The 18888-nt window shown below is 38.6% G+C and overlaps 1 protein-coding gene across 1 annotated transcript in view; it reads right to left on the bottom strand.

Annotated features, from left to right (window-relative positions):
- Positions 1 to 6244: 6244 nt before the first annotated feature.
- SMC5 (structural maintenance of chromosomes 5) overlaps positions 6245 to 18888 on the bottom strand; it is a 38333-nt gene continuing 25689 nt past the window's right edge. The window contains exons 16-24 of the mRNA XM_068176423.1: positions 18223 to 18346; positions 16861 to 16983; positions 13854 to 13979; positions 13117 to 13212; positions 12656 to 12760; positions 12332 to 12451; positions 9398 to 9577; positions 9215 to 9310; positions 6245 to 6462 (exon numbers count right to left, since the gene is read on the bottom strand). Coding sequence (XP_068032524.1) covers positions 6322 to 6462; positions 9215 to 9310; positions 9398 to 9577; positions 12332 to 12451; positions 12656 to 12760; positions 13117 to 13212; positions 13854 to 13979; positions 16861 to 16983; positions 18223 to 18346 — 1111 coding nt within the window. The 3' untranslated portion in view covers positions 6245 to 6321. The remainder of the gene's footprint in view (positions 6463 to 9214; positions 9311 to 9397; positions 9578 to 12331; positions 12452 to 12655; positions 12761 to 13116; positions 13213 to 13853; positions 13980 to 16860; positions 16984 to 18222; positions 18347 to 18888) is intronic.

An 18888-nucleotide genomic window follows, 5' to 3' on the forward strand; every position in this document is an offset into this window, starting at 1 on the left:
TTAAAACAGTTTAATTTGGAAAGCAAAAGCTGTGTGCATAAGATAGGCAGAACAAGGAAGTCATCCACTACTTCCCATCAACAGGTAGATGTTCAGCTATTCCTCCAGAAAAGCAGGGCTCCACCACACATAGCTATTACTTTATTTATATATATATATATATGTAATATATATATTACATATATCTATAGAAGACATAACTACAAACACCCCTCCTTCTTCCCCTAGCTTTTACTGTTGAAGACAATGTCATACAGCATGACATAGCCCTTTGGCCAGTTGTCCCACCTGTGTCCCCTTCCAGCTTCTTAAAAATTTCTTGTGCTAGCAGGCCAGTGTGAGAAACAGAAAAGGCATCCATGCAGTGCAAAGCACCCCCCAGGAGTAGCAAAACCATCCTTATGTAACCAACAGCATTCTGGTTGCAAACCCAAAACATAACCCCATACAAACTTCTATGAAGAAAATTATCCCAGCCAAAAACAGTACAACTGTCAAAAAAAACCCCACTGGCCTAGCATAAAGATGGGAATTGGTGTCAGAGGATTACACCATTGGCAAGAGCTGAGCCACAGGAGAGGTTGATAGGCTGCTCTAGTGCTGCTTATCACCTCTTTCTTCTACAGCCTCTACTGTTGCTACTGGTCCTTTGTTTCCCATGCTTTCCCTGCTGGCTTTCCAGACTGCTACAATCAAGCCTGAAAAGCTTTCAGTGGCTAAAAATATCGTCTTTCTGCACTTAGCTCCCCCTCTCCCTCTACTAGTTCAGCCTTGTCAATGGCTGAAGTTAGCACCAAAGTAAAATGAGGCTATAGCAACTACTAGATCAGCCCCTGCTGCAAAAAATTGCCCTTCACCCAAGCTATTGGACTATACAAAGGACACTGTATAAATGAGCCTCCTAGAAGCACAGCTTTTGGCAAGCGTAGTCTGGGTGCAATGGCATAGAAAGTGTCATGATTTTTAGATGTTTAGGAAGGAACAGGTGAAGAATTTTTCTTGGAGCAGAGGAGGATTCAACTCCATTCCACGTATCCTTTCTCTCACAAATTATAGTGCACTGAATCGTGGTTTTATCCTTAATTAGCAAGGTATGGAGGGAAAAGTGCTTCCAGAACAAAAAGTTCTAGGAAAAGTAATTTTGGACGCTGTGTTTTAGTGAGTCACAAATGAAGAAAGTAATTCTGGCTCAGTTATTTACAGAGAAGCTAGAGTGCCAAGGCTCCCCCTCCCCTGCTTCCCAGGCTGTAGCACTTCTGTCAAGACACCTCCCATCAGACACTGCCAATCTGTCCTGGTTTAGGAATGGTACTCCCCAGTTTTTGCTTCCTCAGTGTGCTGGAGAGAACTGGAGGCACGAAAGACAAAGATGACAGGCTGAGAAATAAGAACTATTTACTGCAAACAGCAATGAGATATGAAAACAAACAGTAACAGCAAAAAACTCCCCGATAACAGACAATTTTGAAGAACCCTTCTAAAACCAAGATCTTTCAATACAGTGGTCAGACAGATAGGCCTGTAGCCTCAGTTATGTCAAAGATACTCTGCTGCCCAAATTAACTCTGGATCACAGCCCGAGTTTCCGCACTTTTGTATCTTCTGTTCAGCACTTGTGTTGGGACAGTAACCATCATAGGAACTTCTTCAGGAACTCCTTTCACAGTCAGACAATTCCATTGACTAACACTGGCCCGCAGTAACAAGAATGTGTGGTTCTCTACTGCAGTGAAGGCTCATCTATCTATTCAAAAGAACAACTGCAATACTATCCCTTTAATACCTAAAACCTTCCAGATTCCAGCTCATATTTTGTAGTGAATTATTTTATTTTGAATGCATGAATATCAAAGCCTGAAATACCAGTTTCAATAGCAAAGTTCATTGCCAGGATGCTGTTAAGAAAAACACCCAGTGAAAGCAGACAACAAATTGTTGAATTTTACTTATTTAATAGTTAATTTAATTTTATTAAGACCTTTATTTTAGGTCTGCAACATTCTGCTGTAACCTGCATTTCCAAATGCTTAACAGTTATGGCCAACACTCTAGTAAAAAATTTTCATGGCTTTCTGTTGAAAAGCAATTGACTGTACAATCACTCCAATGCAGCTGACCCCCTGTAAAATTCTCCTGGGTTTAAACTTACATGATAAATCTGCAACACTATTTTCTCTATCACCAAAAAAGTATGAAGCTTTACTTAGAAAAATAAACAGACAAGAAGTTATATATTGCTTAGTTTTACTTCTGCAAGCTCAGTAGGCTCACTGGTAGAACAATTTCTGAGAGAAAGAGGTCATGATCTGCAAGTTCATGATTTATATGGTTGGAGTGAAGGTTGAGCTACCCCAGCCTAGGCCTCAGATGTGGACCTCAGAGGCCTTGAAGCCTGTGGCGCAGTTAAGAATAAGTTTGTGGCGCAGTCAGAAATCATGTTAAGGTATAACACAGTGTACTGAGCTATCTAGGTGTGAATTAGTATAGGTCTGCAGTGTGAAACTTTAGCCACCTTAAGACAGGAACAAACAATGTTTGCTTGCCAATGAGAGTGTGCTCACAATTGTAAACTATCTAGAAGTGTATAAAAATTACTGTCTGTAAACAATAAAGGGAGAATGTCAGATTAACCACATTGGTTCAGATCTGCGTTTGTTCCTGTCCAGCTCACCCTTTTTATTATCGGTCCCTGCTTTACTCACGGTTTCAGGAAGACCAGGAATTCTATTAATTTCCTTGCTAAGAGACTTGCTAGAAAAACCTTATAATTCAAGCACTACAAAATGAAATGCTACTATATTTATTTATTTATTTTGAGAGAAAGTATTTACTCAACAATAATATATTCATAGAATCATATCATTTACATTAATTTCAGGTTTATTTTTACAAAACAAACCATTACAAACCATTCTTTTTCTATACATCATCTGAATTAATTTTTTAAAATTGCATTTCAATAGGGAAATGGGATAATACCCACATCTGTGGTAAAGTAAAATTATTTACCAAAAGCAAATTCCAATTTTTGGAAAAAAAACCCAACCTCTAAAAAAACAACAGTCACAGAATTAGTCCAGGATAACCTAGAAAAATTACCTGTACTTCTGATGCTGCATTAACTGACAGAATAGAAAAAAAAAATTATTTAAACCTACTGTCGTGGTTTGACATGGAAGTGATTTTTTTTTTCTTCAGGAAGTTGGGTCAAACCAATCAGTGGTCAAGTTTGGATATTGGCACCTGAAGTGACCACTGAAGATAGGGATACGCCTCTGAGAACACAGGGGGTTAAAAGCAAGAACTCCCAAGAGCTCGCTCTCTTTGGTTCCGGTCAAGGTGCTGTGCAGACCTCCCCTGCCCAGCCATGGGGCTGGGTGGGGGAGGGGAAGCCATGAGGCCTGGTCGAGGTGAGCCGAGGGGTAGAAGGACTGGAACCGAGCCAGCTCCTGTGGACGGAAGGGTGGAGAGAAGCGGAGATGTCTTTGTCATTCCCCCCCCCCCCCCCCCAGAGAGAAGAGATAGAGAGTCCGGACGGCACCTGTAACTTTGCCGGCGTGGAGGAGAAGGAGGGGGGGGAAGACGCCCAGCCTTGGCCTTGGGAATCGGCTGCTGGGCAGAGATATCAGCCGTCCAGGGAGTCTGAGCTTTTAACCCTTTCCTGAGAAATGAAGGCTTTGTAAAATATTGCTCCTCCTTGATTTGAAGTAGAAGAGAGACAGTCTGGGATCCGAGATGATAGAAGAAGAAATTCTCGAGTTGGAAGGAGATGATGGAGTGGCTTGTGGCTGGACTTCTCTTGTTAGCCATAGACTGAACCAAATTCTCCTAACAGAAGCTGCACTTAGGGTGGTGCGTTGGTGTGCCAGGAGACCTGTTTCAGTGATTACCAGCAGAGGAGTAGAGAGAAGGTGTGGAGAAGCCCTCTATCTTCAAGGAAGAAGAAGAGGAGCAGAAGACCTCTGTTCTTGGACCCTCAGCCCCAGGGGAAAATGGGGGGGACTGTAGTCCCAAAATGAGAAACTGAACTGTTGTCTCTTTTGGTTCATGGCAAAGCATTCTTAAAGGAGCCCTATGAGCAGTCTGTCCATGCCCAGTGGTGAGAGCACTGTGACATGGAAAGGAGAGTGTCACCATGGCAGATTTTCTCCGGGCGGTCGCCATGTGTGACATGGAAACACAAGGGTGGCAATTGTGTTTCCTGGGGGGGGGTCTGTGGCACAGGAGAGACTCCTGTCTCCCTTGAAAGATTGAGTGTTTGAATATCTGAAGGGTGGCAACTTGATCAGGATCCTGGGTGGTGTCTCACTGTTGAGTTTGTTTAGGAATTAGGTGGGAGGAGGAGGGGTGTTTTAGAAAGTCTTCATCCAGGATTTAGTGTTTGTAGTTTTTATAGTAGTAGTAGTTTAATAAAGTTCTTTCCTTAGTTACTAAGTTTGGGCCTGCTCTGCTCTGTTCCTGATCACATCTCACAGCAATTATTTTAAAAAGTATATTTTCATGGAGGCGCTGGCATCGTGCCAGTGTCAAACCATGACATTTTTGGTTCCCTGACCGGGAAATCGAGTTCTGGGCAAGATAAGATGATGATAAGATGAAGACTGTGAGATGAGATCAAAAAGGAATAAGAGCAAAGCATGTATTAGGTTATAATGTAGAAGTGTGTTAGATGTAATTTTGATATAATTTTAGAAATGTGTGTTCTCAGAGGCGAAGGGTGGAGTGTCGTGGTTTGACATGGAAGTGATTTTTTTTTTTCTTCAGGAAGTTGGGTCAAACCAATCAGTGGTCAAGTTTGGATATTGGCACCTGAAGTGACCACTGAAGATAGGGATACGCCTCTGAGAACACAGGGGGTTAAAAGCAAGAACTCCCAAGAGCTCGCTCTCTTTGGTTCCGGTCAAGGTGCTGTGCAGACCTCCCCTGCCCAGCCATGGGGCTGGGTGGGGGAGGGGAAGCCATGAGGCCTGGTCGAGGTGAGCCGAGGGGTAGAAGGACTGGAACCGAGCCAGCTCCTGTGGACGGAAGGGTGGAGAGAAGCGGAGATGTCTTTGTCATTCCCCCCCCCCCCCCCCCCCAGAGAGAAGAGATAGAGTCCGGACGGCACCTGTAACTTTGCCGGCGCGGAGGAGAAGGAGGGGGGGGAAGGCGCCCAGCCTTGGCCTTGGGTATCGGCTGCTGGGCAGAGATATCAGCCGTCCAGGGAGTCTGAGCTTTTAACCCTTTCCTGAGAAATGAAGGCTTTGTAAAATATTGCTCCTCCTTGATTTGAAGTAGAAGAGAGACAGTCTGGGATCCGAGATGATAGAAGAAGAAATTCTCGAGTTGGAAGGAGATGATGGAGTGGCTTGTGGCTGGACTTCTCTTGTTAGCCATAGACTGAACCAAATTCTCCTAACAGAAGCTGCACTTAGGGTGGTGCGTTGGTGTGCCAGGAGACCTGTTTCAGTGATTACCAGCAGAGGAGTAGAGAGAAGGTGTGGAGAAGCCCTCTATCTTCAAGGAAGAAGAAGAGGAGCAGAAGACCTCTGTTCTTGGACCCTCAGCCCCAGGGGAAAATGGGGGGGACTGTAGTCCCAAAATGAGAAACTGAACTGTTGTCTCTTTTGGTTCATGGCAAAGCATTCTTAAAGGAGCCCTATGAGCAGTCTGTCCATGCCCAGTGGTGAGAGCACTGTGACATGGAAAGGAGAGTGTCACCATGGCAGATTTTCTCCGGGCGGTCGCCATGTGTGACATGGAAACACAAGGGTGGCAATTGTGTTTCCTGGGGGGGGGTCTGTGGCACAGGAGAGACTCCTGTCTCCCTTGAAAGACTGAGCATTCGAATATCTGAAGGGTGGCAACTTGATCAGGATCCTGGGTGGTGTCTCACTGTTGAGTTTGTTTAGGAATTAGGTGGGAGGAGGAGGGGTGTTTTAGAAAGTCTTCATCCAGGATTTAGTGTTTGTAGTTTTTATAGTAGTAGTAGTTTAATAAAGTTCTTTCCTTAGTTACTAAGTTTGGGCCTGCTCTGCTCTGTTCCTGATCACATCTCACAGCAATTATTTTAAAAAGTATATTTTCATGGAGGCGCTGGCATCGTGCCAGTGTCAAACCATGACACCTACTTTGGAGATGAGTAGGTTATTTGGAGAAAGTGACCACTATGAAAGACTTGAAAAAGAAAACCACGCATTTCAAATCTGTCAAAACATTTGTGTAAGTTTTAAGAACCAAAGTTCTCAGTTATCAATTTTTGAAGGGTTTTCCTCTTTGACAATTTCTGAATTCTTGAAAGCCAGATGTTTCAATAAAGATATATAAAATACTTCTGTAGAATTAAGATTCAATCATTCTTGAAAGGTGCCGTTGCCGTCTCTTGAAGCGCTTTATGTTCCATTTGTATGTCTCCAGCACAAAAGGTCCATTGCAGACAAGCAGCACAGTCATCCTGTCATTATAAGTGAGATTCTGCAGGAGCTGGTGAAAAACAGAAACCAAAGTCAAAATAGCTAGATGTTCCCCATTATCTAAAAAAGCTGAATATGATCTATGAAAAACCTTAGATCTCAAAAAATCATTACACTAGGATTACAACATGACAAATGAAGTCTATTTGTTCCTAGAAACCACCTCAAAGGGACTTATTCTTCAGCCAATTTTCATGCATTGCTATTTTTATGAGAAGAAAATTTTTGTTTCTAATCAGTACTTTCTCGCTGCCATCAATCTCATTGCTTTTTTTTGCTGTATTCATAGAATAACCCCACTCCTCTGTGGGCAGAGAATAATGTTTTTCCCTTTTTTCCCCAGGGCAGGACATGAGACAGTAATTGTACCCAAGTAAATCTATGTCTCTCTTTAGCCTTGTGCTTCTCTGAGCTAAGCAATTTCCATTAGTGGAAACTCAGAACAATCAAAATTACTTAGAAGTTGTACTGCTACCTTCTGGAGTAATTCCAGCACCTGGACTACTTTTCTGAAGTCTAACAGCCAAAGCTGGATACTTATGATAATCCAAACCGTGCCAAACACAAACCCAGCAGACAAAGATGTCACACAAACTGTAGATTAAAAGCAGTGCTCAGGATGACACTGAACAATTTACCTGCAACTGATGCTCAACTGGCCGCTTCCCTCTCCCCTGTCATTCAGGCATTACACCTGTTGTTGATTTTTCCCACTTAAATACAAAATTTTGTGTTTGTCTGTACTGAAACGAATCCTGTTTTCAATAAAATTTACCTAACCTTATTTACAATTTTACTTTACAGTGAAAAAAGGCCTAACTCCCAACATGGTAATTATCTGTAAGTTTAATAAATGTAATATGTTTCACCAGATTTGTATTAAAAATACTAATTTTCAAACCCACTTCTAAGAACATATTCAGTGCATCTACTCGTTATGACAGTGAATCACAACTACTCAAAATACAGTATTCCTAATCAACTTTACTGCACATTAATTTATATCCCTTCCCTCTGCAGCTTGCTTAAAAATACAACCAGGGGAGGTGTCAATACACTGAAAAAAAGTGTCATAGTTTTTCCTGTATCCACTGAGTACACACACGGAACTTGGCTTAGTAGGAAAAATTGTCACACTTTTTAATAGGTGATTCCTAGTAAGTGGTGACATATAGCAGAGGCTCAGGAACTGCAGGTAAGCCATGAAAAGCAGAGTCCGGCCTTCTCAGCCCGCCCTGTGCAGCCTTTTTAATTATCCTCTAATGTAGCCCACACAAACACTCTCAATCAACTAAACCTTTACATAACGTGCTCTCTCACTAATTTTTCTTGTGACAGGCCATTGTAACTTGCTATGTCACCTGCTTGTGGGGGGAAGAGGGAAGGAGGCACAGAGAATATCTTCAGCCACCTCTTCATAACCCTGTCTCTTGTTGCTTAATAATGCTGTAACATAGTCCATAGTTCCTCTTACCATGATGTTGAGTTTTTTTGCTTTTTTAAAGTTCTGAGATTTTTTAAATTTTGCTTTTTCATTTTAGTTTTGATCTTTCTGGTTAGCTCTGCATACTCAATTTTCCCTGTCTCTATTCTTAGTAATTTGACAACAGAGTCAACTTTTACAACAGACTCTGGACCCCAGACAGCAATTTTCTACAACTCCTTAAATTTGGGAAGCGTGAGAGTTAGTTGAGCTATCTATCTTTCAACATCCAAATCATTCTCTTCTTTCTCTAAGTAGGAGAGTGCATGGAAAACCTGATTCAATAAGGAGAGGAATCACAAGATGACAAAAGGGAATAGATAACAGAGAACAAAAAAGAAGTAATGCAGTCAGGAAATGACCAAACTGCATGGAGGTAAGCATACTGCAAGATCAGAAGGAACAACATGCATTACCTTCCATCTCCTTCCAGTAAAGTAAATGCTATGAGGTAGCTTTACTCAGACCCTTCGATTTCTATTTACTGAAAAAACAGGACATACCAGCCAGATTTTCTAAAATACATTGTATAACAGGATACAGGAGTGATTATCTTAATGAAAACAAGCACACTACTAACTGCTTGTCTCCCTGGTGTACAAGTAATATTTACTTGTACATAATTATTTATTTCAATTTGTCTTGGATCAACCTCAACATAGCATTAGTCTCTGTTAATGGTGCAAGTGGACAGCCACCCTGTTTACCCCCTTCAAACCTTGGCACTGCCATCACTGCATGACTAGTAAATCAACTGCCTTTTTTAAAATTTTGACCAAAGAGTACAATTAAACTGCTCACTCTCAGAGCATAGATCTCATCTTTTCTGAGCCTCTAAATCTCAGATTAATACAGGAAAACTATTTAAGTAATCATGTAGGACTCTTCTAGTTCTGATGTCAGCAGCACTAGCCTGCTCCTTCTACAGTATCATGATCTGAGTGGAAGTTGGTCTCTGCCACAGTCTGAATTTTGTGTTAGCTAGAGGCATTACCTTTTACAGCCTTTTCCATGGTAACCCTGTCCACTGGTAGCTAACACATGATACTTCAAGTGGGGCCACAACTTCACAGCAGGTTTCTGAGGAGATGAGCCTATGAGCCTTGGTCTAAATAGTCTGAATTTTTGCCTGACTGTCCTTAAAATGGGCAAATACTCGCTTTAATCCTAATTTCTTAGGTAAAATACAGTTAAGTTATACAGTGTTTATCAGTATACTATCACACAAAATCCAATTCTCCTACACTTTAAACTTCCTATTTCATTTTCTGCCACATACCTTTGGTGTAATGAGGAAGTACTGAGATGTCCTTTTTTTACAAGCAGTTTCCACAACCATTTCAAAAACTCTTCTCTCATTCATTGGATCCATTCCCTGAAAAGGAAAAAAAAAGTCTGTTCTCTCCACTATGTCATAAGCATCTGTATACAGAAAGAGCAATACCACACTATTGATTCTCACCTGATTTATTTCATCAACAACCCTGAAAGGACATCTGTTGAGTTCTTGCAGAGCCATCAGGTATAACATAATGGAAACAGTTTTCTCACCTCCACTCTGATGATATGGAGTCAATTCATGAAGTTCAGTTCTACTGTGGAATTTGACTCTAATGCGAATTCCATACTTCTCATACTCCTCCTGTGAAAGCCAGTACCTTTTAAACTAATTTTCTTTTTAATATAGCTTATTTTACAGTGACATGCAAACTAAAGGACATTTATACAAATGTACATGGGTCTACCAACTACTCAGGTTCAACTTAAAATCAATTTATTAATTCTGCTTCATCTATATATATTATTACTGTTTCATCTGTTTTCCTTCACTCTTGTCCACTTTTGTTACATAATTTCCAAAACCATTCCCTTTCCATGACTATGATTTGTTAATTCCTGTTAAGAAAGGCTTTATATGCAGTAAGAACATCAACAGGAAAATAAAAATCTTTGCTAGAATAAGAAAAAAGCAACGTCCCTATAAATCCCATTAATCAGAAAAAAATTGCCTCAGGATACTATCAATTTGAACAGTGGAGTAATGGTGCTTGTGTAGTTGTATACCAATCTGCACATCTTCAAGTGCAAGCAGCTCAAAATCCATCAGGACAGCCATTTCCTTTTCATACTTCAGTGGGAAAACCACACACAAGGATTCCAGTGCTGGCTTTTCTTTAACAGGAAAGTGAAACTTGTCAGCAGCCTCAGCCAATAATGCAAGGTATCAGGATAACAAATGTGGCTCAAAAGAAGGAACATGTAATGAAATGGATTCATGCTTAAGATGAAAAAGAAATCTCCAGAGGAGTCTCTATGATTCCTGAAGTTGTGTTCAGTGGCAAGTGAGTTCACTTGGCTGGTCAGAGCATGATGCTAACAACACCAAAGTTGTGCATTCAATCCCTGTATGGGCCATTTACTTAAGAGCTGGACTTGATGATCCTTCTGAGTCTTTCCAACTTATCTGGGATTCTGTGAGTTGTTCTGATTACAATTTCATGAGAAACAAACCCCAGAATCTAACGTCTCCAAACCCACTGTAATTTCAGATGCATTGGCAAAAGTAGGTTTGAAAAAGTGAAGAGACAGGGTAGCAAAACCAAATAAAAAAAGACTGCTGAGAAACACAGCCATGATGGCATCAGTCAGATCTTGGCTACTGCCACACTATTTTGAATGCCAGTTTGTATAACTGACAGACGTTCCAAAACCTGACACAAATGATGCTCAAAACTCCTTGTGGCGAATCAAGGAATGCAAGCAGTACAAATTCTGGCTACTAAGTGTTAGCAAGGAAAGTCAGACTGTTCCCAGAGGCTTCTGCTAGGATGTTAAGGAAGAACCCAGTGAAGTGTTTCACACAGTATCAGAGACGTTTTGGCTGGAAAAAGCCTCTGAGACCAAAGCCCAACCTATGACTGAACACCAATCTGGGAAATAGACCATGCCACTGAGCGCTCTGTCCAGTCATTCCTTAAGCATTTCCAGGGATTGTGACTCCATCACCTTCCTCCTCAGTCCATTCCATGTTTAATCACCTTTTCTGTGAAGAAGTTGCTCCTAATGTCCAATTCCTCCTATTATCCAATGGTGACAGCAGGTAGCGTCACCAAGGACATCCATGGATCTAAAGATTCCTATAAGGCAGACTAACAAAGTCTTGAACTTCAGTGTCACAGAAATATCTCTAATAAAAAGTAAGTCCACCTCAAGAGTCTCACTCTTCTTATCTACAGGTCAGGCAAAAGATTCTCCTGCAGAGAACGACAAGGAGTACAAACCTGAGAAGAGATTATCCACCCCACTATATTGTAGCCATTGATCTCTTGAGGAAAGAAGTTTTACTCACTGGCACAGTACTGCTAGCTAATCTCTTAAAACTATTTGTGACATCTTTGCAATAGAAAAGCAAGACCTTCCAAAGAAGAGATTCAGAAAGGCAGTCCACATGCCTTCTGCTTTCAAATCCTTATTGTTCTTTCTGTGTTCTCTCTTTCAGCATACTTATCTCTAAAAGACAGTTTTTGTGTAATATAGATCTGTCAAGGTTATTAGCAGAAGACATGAAAAGTCTATGTTTTAATGTTTTACTTTTTTGTATTACTAGTCTCCAGGTAAAAATTTTTATGCAGTTCATGTACAGAGCCTTACCAGTTACTCTTCTGCCCTGAGTAATAATTGCCACTGCTATTTAAAAAAAAGCTGCTTAAGTAATTTACAACAAAAAAAAATAAAAGCCAGAAAAAAATTGTGTCCACTTTCACTATTGTGTAGTCTATGTGTTAACATATGCAAGTCTTGACATCATCATTTCAGTGATCAATTTAAAACAAACTACCAAATTTCCCTCTCCAGTTCATCACACTGAATATTTCTCCTCAAGTTCTACTGCTTTAAACTCTTCACCAGAGGTAAACCCTACCTATAAAAATTACTGAGAAGATAACAGGATAGGCCAATTGATGGCTGCTTTCAGAACAGATCAAATGCTCCCAGACTCCAGTAGAAACTACATGTAGAACCAAATCAATTCAACACCTAATAACAGAAGATTTAGATGATAATAGAGGACAAAAATTAGCTGAAAATTCAGAATTAAATAATGAGCTTAATAAATCTGAGTAACAGCTAAGTAAATACAATGTTTCTAACCAAGCTTTGTAAGTTGTAGGCCTATTCCAAAAGTCAGGAGGTGAAGTCCTAGTCATTTGGATTAATACTCACTTGCCTTCAATCAGACTGGTAAGTCAGTTCTAGTACACCAAAATGCTGAGTAAAAGTTCAGTGCTTTTTTAAAAAAAAATCACCACATGACAATTTGTTATTTTTCTCTAGCAATGTATGACCAAAACGTTATGCATGAAAATATGAATGTTATATGAAAAATCAATCATACCTCATTTTCCATATGAAGATCAACTTCACCAACACACTGCATAGAACTAAAGAACTTACTGAACTTTCCATTAATTTGTTCAACCATCACTTTCAAGAGGTTTAGCCACTTTTCTTTGACCTAAAAGCAGACATATCCACATAAAATCAATTTAAGAACTTAATTTTCCCTTGGAGATAGCATTCACACTGAAAAAACATAGTAATTGGGGAAGTTAGTACCTCAGTTTACACTCAAAACAATCTGAAATGTTACTGTTTATTTCTGTACATACATTCCTACAATGACATAGAATTATGATACAGAAGTAACTTGAGCTATTACCTGTGAAATGTTTTGCTTATAGTTATTCAACTCATTTTTCTTTTCCTCTAGGTATTCTGTCAACTGCTGTATTTCTTGTGTTTGCTTATTGTATTCTTCAACAACCTGCCAGAATAAAAAACAAGCAGTCAGCAAAATATTTGCTAACTGTAACCCTGACTGTAAAAATACCACACTGCATCGAAACTGCTCAAACACAATTACACAGATTACTGCAGTGCACACTAAAGACAGATTTCTAACTTTAGAGCAAGGAAACTATAAACCTTTGTTTCTCTCAAATTGTTGCAACATCTTTTTTTTTAAAGAAGATTGAAACTAATTGAAATCTGAGTAGATGCAGAATCTGGTATTTACAACACATTGTTCCTACTGTCTAGCTTATTATACCAAGAGATCTAGCACAGAGTGGGAAACAAGTACAATGTAAGTAAGAGGGGGAGGGAAAGCAATGAACATACTGAAGCACTGAGGCCTGTGAAACAGGAAGCCCTGGTTTTCTCTTCATTCAGAAAAGCATCAATTTCCTCCAATGTGTTTGGAAGAGTCTGAAAAGCCTTTAAAGACAAAGGATTGCACATTACAAAGCAATACTAAGGAAGGACTCAAGCTTTCTTAAAAAAAGAAAAAATTGGATAAACCATAAACTATTTTGTTACTTTTAATCAGGATGTCACATACTAAAAATTTAACATAGCAAGGTTCCCCCAATAACGATTCTGGACAGAAAAAGAAAGTTGAAAGTGCTGTTACATAATTAAGATACATAATTAGTTGCTCCTTTGTTGCATAAATTGTGCAGGCACAGATACTCAGAGATTAAGTGTAAGACATGGACTATGCTAGATAAGTCATGCAAATGAATACTTCTAAGAGGCTGGGTCAAGACCTCAGTTCTTTTGTGTTGCTCCATTAGAGCAGGAAGGTATAAAAATATGGCCTCTATTTACTTCTGTGAACACAGGACTGTGGATTTCAATTGAAATCACAGGTCTAATTTTCTCTCTCCTATGCACAAAACAAAGCAGTAGTCAAAGGGTATCTCAGCACTATTTCAAAGGTGGTTTAAAAGGCTAATGACAGTAACAAAAGTACACGTAACCCTTTACTGAGAACCTTCTAATAAAAAATATACAATACTCTTTGCAGAAGAAGTTAGAAGTTCAAGAGATGTGTGAAAATTTCTTTTTGTACATACAACTTGAAATTCTTTTGGAAAATCTTGATCTGGACCCAATCTACAGACGTGTCGAGCTTGTTTCATCAATTCCATGCACTTCTCATAAAGAAGATGCTTCTTATTATCCAATTCAAGAAAACGTTGCTGTTAGAAATATTAAAAGATATTTTAAAAAATCACCACCTTTTATTTTTTAATATTATTGTGAATTTTCAGAGGTAACACTAGTATACTAGCAACAAACCACATCTGAAGCAGAAAAAGTAGATAAAACCAAAATATTAAAATATAAAAAAAATTGCTTCAACTGACAGAACTCATTATACCTCTCTGTTCATCAAGTCAACAGATGCTAAGGTAAATTGATCAAAAGCAAGTTCTTCAGAAATAGCTAAATTTATTTTCTCTCAGCTTAACAAGTGTGCATGAAGATTCGAGAGTTATCTTTTCAAGTATTACTGTTGTGTACTTCAGCTAAATATAGGAGCCCTCCAGTGGTGAAAAAAATTCAGTTTTCATTTGAAATCATACAGTTAGGGAAATTCTTGTTCCACAGTTTTAAAAACAGGACACAGACATTGATAGTCACTCTCATTACTTTCTGAAACTGTAACGGATCGTTATCTACTAACTACAACAGAAGCGGTAGTAATAGATATGATCATTAGTGATCATCTCACATTCACAATAGTTAGTTACCTGTTCTCAGCAGGTATCAACTCAAAAAACCTGTTCTTCTCTCCCTCTCCACTAAGCACTACTAAATAGATCTTTGCATTACAGATAAGCATTTCACAATTTTCACAAACACACTGTAAAATTATTTTTCTATACTGAGTTGGTGTTTTCAGAAAGGTTGGAAAGTTTTTAGAAGAGGCTTTTTTCAGACTACCCCTTCTACTTCATGAAGTCTCTTGCAAAGGAGGGAAATGTCACATGGGTTGCAAGGACTGGCATTAGAGCTGTACAGATAAAACAGTAACGGGAGGACATCCGCTTTTTTCTTTACAGGCAAGAACTCAAGCTATAATGAATTAGCATAAACATTACTATACAGCACAACAGTTACATTCCACTGGATATCTGTATATGCCCTGCAATAGTATTTTGGATCCCACAAATTTAAAAGTCAAATGGCTTCATCTGAAATATTTTGACATGATAATGAAGGCAAAAGATCCTGTGAGAGGCACTTATACGTTTTTTCTACAAGAAGTGTAAATTTTGTGTTTGATAATTTGCAGAGCCCAAATCAATTCTGAATCATCTGAAGTGGAGAATTTCAATTCTCAATTGTATATAAAGCTCCCACTTGAAGGGAGCTCTGCAGAGCTGCATGTAGCAAGGGTTCAAATGGATCTGTAGGCACTTAAAATCTGAAACAGATTCAATACTGAATATGCCTGATCCAAGCAAAGGCAAGTAAAATTCTTCAGTGAAGAGGAAAATATGTATTTGGCAGGAGAAACTTCAGTATGCAACAGAAAAACTAGAAAGCGATAGATATTTGGTGTTACTAGGAAGCATGTACTAGAATAAATGCATTGACAGTTCAACAAGTCACGTTTCAATTTTCACTCAACTTTGCCAGTTTACTGTCAACGCCCACAGCAAAATAAAATTTAGACAAATATAAATAGACAAGTTATTACACATCCTTATTTCTTCCATATAATAAAAAGTATGTGGCAATGTTAATGTTCCTGTTGGTTTCCTGAAGGGGCCTCAGTGGGACTCCACTTGACTCATACGCACCTTTTACTAGAAAGAAGGCAACTTTTAAGAATTATCAGAATGTTACAAATCACAAATCCTGTCTATCGATCTGACCAGACATCTAACTATGTAGCAGCCAAAGTTTTTCCCTAAATGATAAAGATGTGGACAGAAACATTAAATGAACTTCCCAGTGACAATGCACATTACTGACATGAGGTTCATGGCTTTGTAATACTTTCTTGCTCCTTACTGAGCCACAGCAAATAAATGATTTTCACTAAACTTTGATAAACTGAGTAAAAGATGCATCATATGTAAGAATTTATGCAACAGTGGTTTTCTGAGTAACATGCTGGATTGCATCTCTGTGTTCAAGTTACTTTATGCTCCTCTTTAAAAAGTTCTCTGCCTAATTTTCCAGCAAGTGATGGTAACTATAACTCGACTAGTTTTCTAACTACATGCTAAGACCATTCTTTTTGGAAGTACCCATCCATGCAAAATATCTCCTACCTTTCAAGCTGCTCTCCAATTTTTACTTCTATCTTTATGATCAAATTGAATTACTAGCTTATAGTTGACTGAACTCTTGAAAGACAAGGAAAAATCCCCAACTTACCGCCCTTTCCTTTGACAGTTTATTCCCCAGCACACTGAAAGACTGTACTACTACACAAATACAAAAACTGACCTTTGCAGCAATCCACAAGCAATGACAGCATCATCTGCTCTTAGAAATGTGTCCTTGCTGTGGAGCTAACTCGTCAGACTTTCTACCTGAACAGAGCATAGCTTCCTAATAAGAACTATCAAAAGAAGGATCATTCAGTCTCTTTTCTGTTCTCCAAGAAACACATTTAATTAGTATGAAGAAATGAGCTATGAAAGAAAGGTAAAATAGCTCGATTATGCTGCTGCACTTTCTGGTTCATCTTGAGCTTGTATTTCCCATGCGGCTTGGATCTACTTGTTTATGGACAGACTCAGAAGAAAGCAATTCTTTGAGTAACACCTGGCTTTTTAACACACTTTTTATTAAGTGATCTTTTTATTTAACACATCCAGGATAAGATGACTAAGTGGCACATTTTCACAGCAGCTTAGCTGTCTTAACTGAGGATGGCAAAGCTAGTATCCTGCTTTAAATGAAGAGGCTGAAGTCAAATTACAGAAATCAAGGCTAAATATTTAGCAGTACTAACAGCCACTTTAAACAAGGACACAGAAGCATCCTTTTCAACACCATAAAGGCTTCCCAGTGAGACATTTTCATAGTTGATACCCCAGTATTCATAAATATTGTTACCTGTGCAGCTCTTAGCTGTACAGTTCCTGCTTTGTACTCTGACTGTAGTCTGTTCTTCTCAGCAGTCACTCTGGTCATTTGAAAAGTCAAATCTACTTTGATGACATTCAATGGTACAATCCTCTAAACACAGGAAAACAAAGCAGGTTTTTTTTTCACCAGACTCAAAATGATATAATCACTACTTCAGAAACTACCCATCCTTTTAATCATAGCATACAATCATACAATCTCACATTGTGTTCAGGTCATCAATACTGCTGCCAAATTCAATGAAAAGTGATGACTCAGTTTCTTCAAGATGTATAGTCCACACGTACTTATAAATATCTACAAATACATATATAATTTCAACCAAATATATATAAATGCACATATATATATATGCAAATATATATAAATGCACATCTACATATGTAGATACACACACACACCTACTATCAACCCACAATTTTACATCAACCCTCCCTCCCCCCATTCTCTTTCCCTTCACTATATACCATCATGTGAAATATAAGAAGAGCTAAGGCCATCTCAGCTGTTAGTCAGAAAGAAGAATCCAACAGGTGGATACTGGTGGACATTGTATGTCACACAGAGATGGAAAAAAGGTAAAAAATAAACACTAAAGACATACACATTTTGTAATGACATTACAGTTGACTGACAAGATGTACAGCAAGTCTTATATCTGATGTGTTAACTGGAACAGCACATGACAACTTAACAAGGCTGTATTTTGGAAGTTACGCATCAGACTTTAATGACCACTAGAATCTGGTTTGATGACATTGACATTAAAATGATTGGGTTTTTTTCAAACAAGTCAGCCTCAGGAACATTCTAGAGGCTTCAAAACCATCAACAGATTGTTTACTGTCTAAAGGGTAGCTACAATTATGGGCCATTGAAAGCAACTGTTTATCATGTCTTTATGATCAGCATACAAATACAAATAAATCCTCTCCCTTAATGAAAAGGAGGATAAGGTTTCAACTATAGACCTAGACGACCTACAAGATAAAATTTTGAGGGTTCTAGCATCTGACCACAGTGGTGAGCCAAGGTCTGAGATCTTCTCTATTTGTAATTTTAACACAATGTTTCTACACTATGACATTGGGTACAGGTAAAAGTTTATTTGTTTCCAATTCTCTTAAGCAACTTAAAAATAATTATCAGAAACACAGACTGGAAAAAAAATTAGAAGGAGATGAAGAATGGAAAAAGTTAAGATTATTCAATAATTAAAAAGCTAGCCTGAAAACACTGACAGCAACAAATGTTGCATGCCTCCTACTTAAATTACAAGAATTGGACTTTTCATAAAAGTGGAACACATACCAAGTTAAAAATACATACCTTCATGAGATTCATCAATTCAGTAACAAGTTCTGCTTTTTGTTTATTTATTTCTTTGATCTTTACATTTGCCAGCTGAAATTCTTTGTCTAGGTCAATAGCATCTTGTTCCAGCTGTCTTAAACTATGGGAGGAATCAATATTTGATTCATTGTGATTAAAAATAAATTGTATTAAAAATACTAACATTCTTAAACTTGATGACTAACAGTTAGCAAGAATAGGAATTTGTACTCCTAAACATTCCAAACACATTGGAGGTATTTCCACTCTATGCACTTTAAACCAAAGAAATACAACAGACAAAAAAAAGCAACAGTTAAAGAAACTCCACTTTTTGCTACTAACAGCATCATTGAGCAAGCATAGTCATTTATTTCCGTAAATTTCACATTAAGAGAAAAAAAATCAGTGTAAGGAATAAATTTTTCTTCTCCTGATAGCTGTTTGCAACAATACAACACAGGTGAGTTCAGGAAGTTTACTTAATTCTTGTTACACATTCTAGCCAAAAAAAAAAAAAAAAAAACAAAAAAAAAACAAACAAACAAAAAAAAAAAAAGTATCCTCATCTCAGCGCAGAAAACCAGTTTTCACTTGTTTTAGACCTTAGGAACATGGAAGGGGAACCACGACATTTAGTGAGCTGCAGAGCATTTGGAGATC

The sequence above is a fragment of the Anomalospiza imberbis genome, chromosome Z, assembly GCF_031753505.1.
Source record: "Anomalospiza imberbis isolate Cuckoo-Finch-1a 21T00152 chromosome Z, ASM3175350v1, whole genome shotgun sequence".
Lineage (NCBI taxonomy): Eukaryota > Metazoa > Chordata > Aves > Passeriformes > Viduidae > Anomalospiza > Anomalospiza imberbis.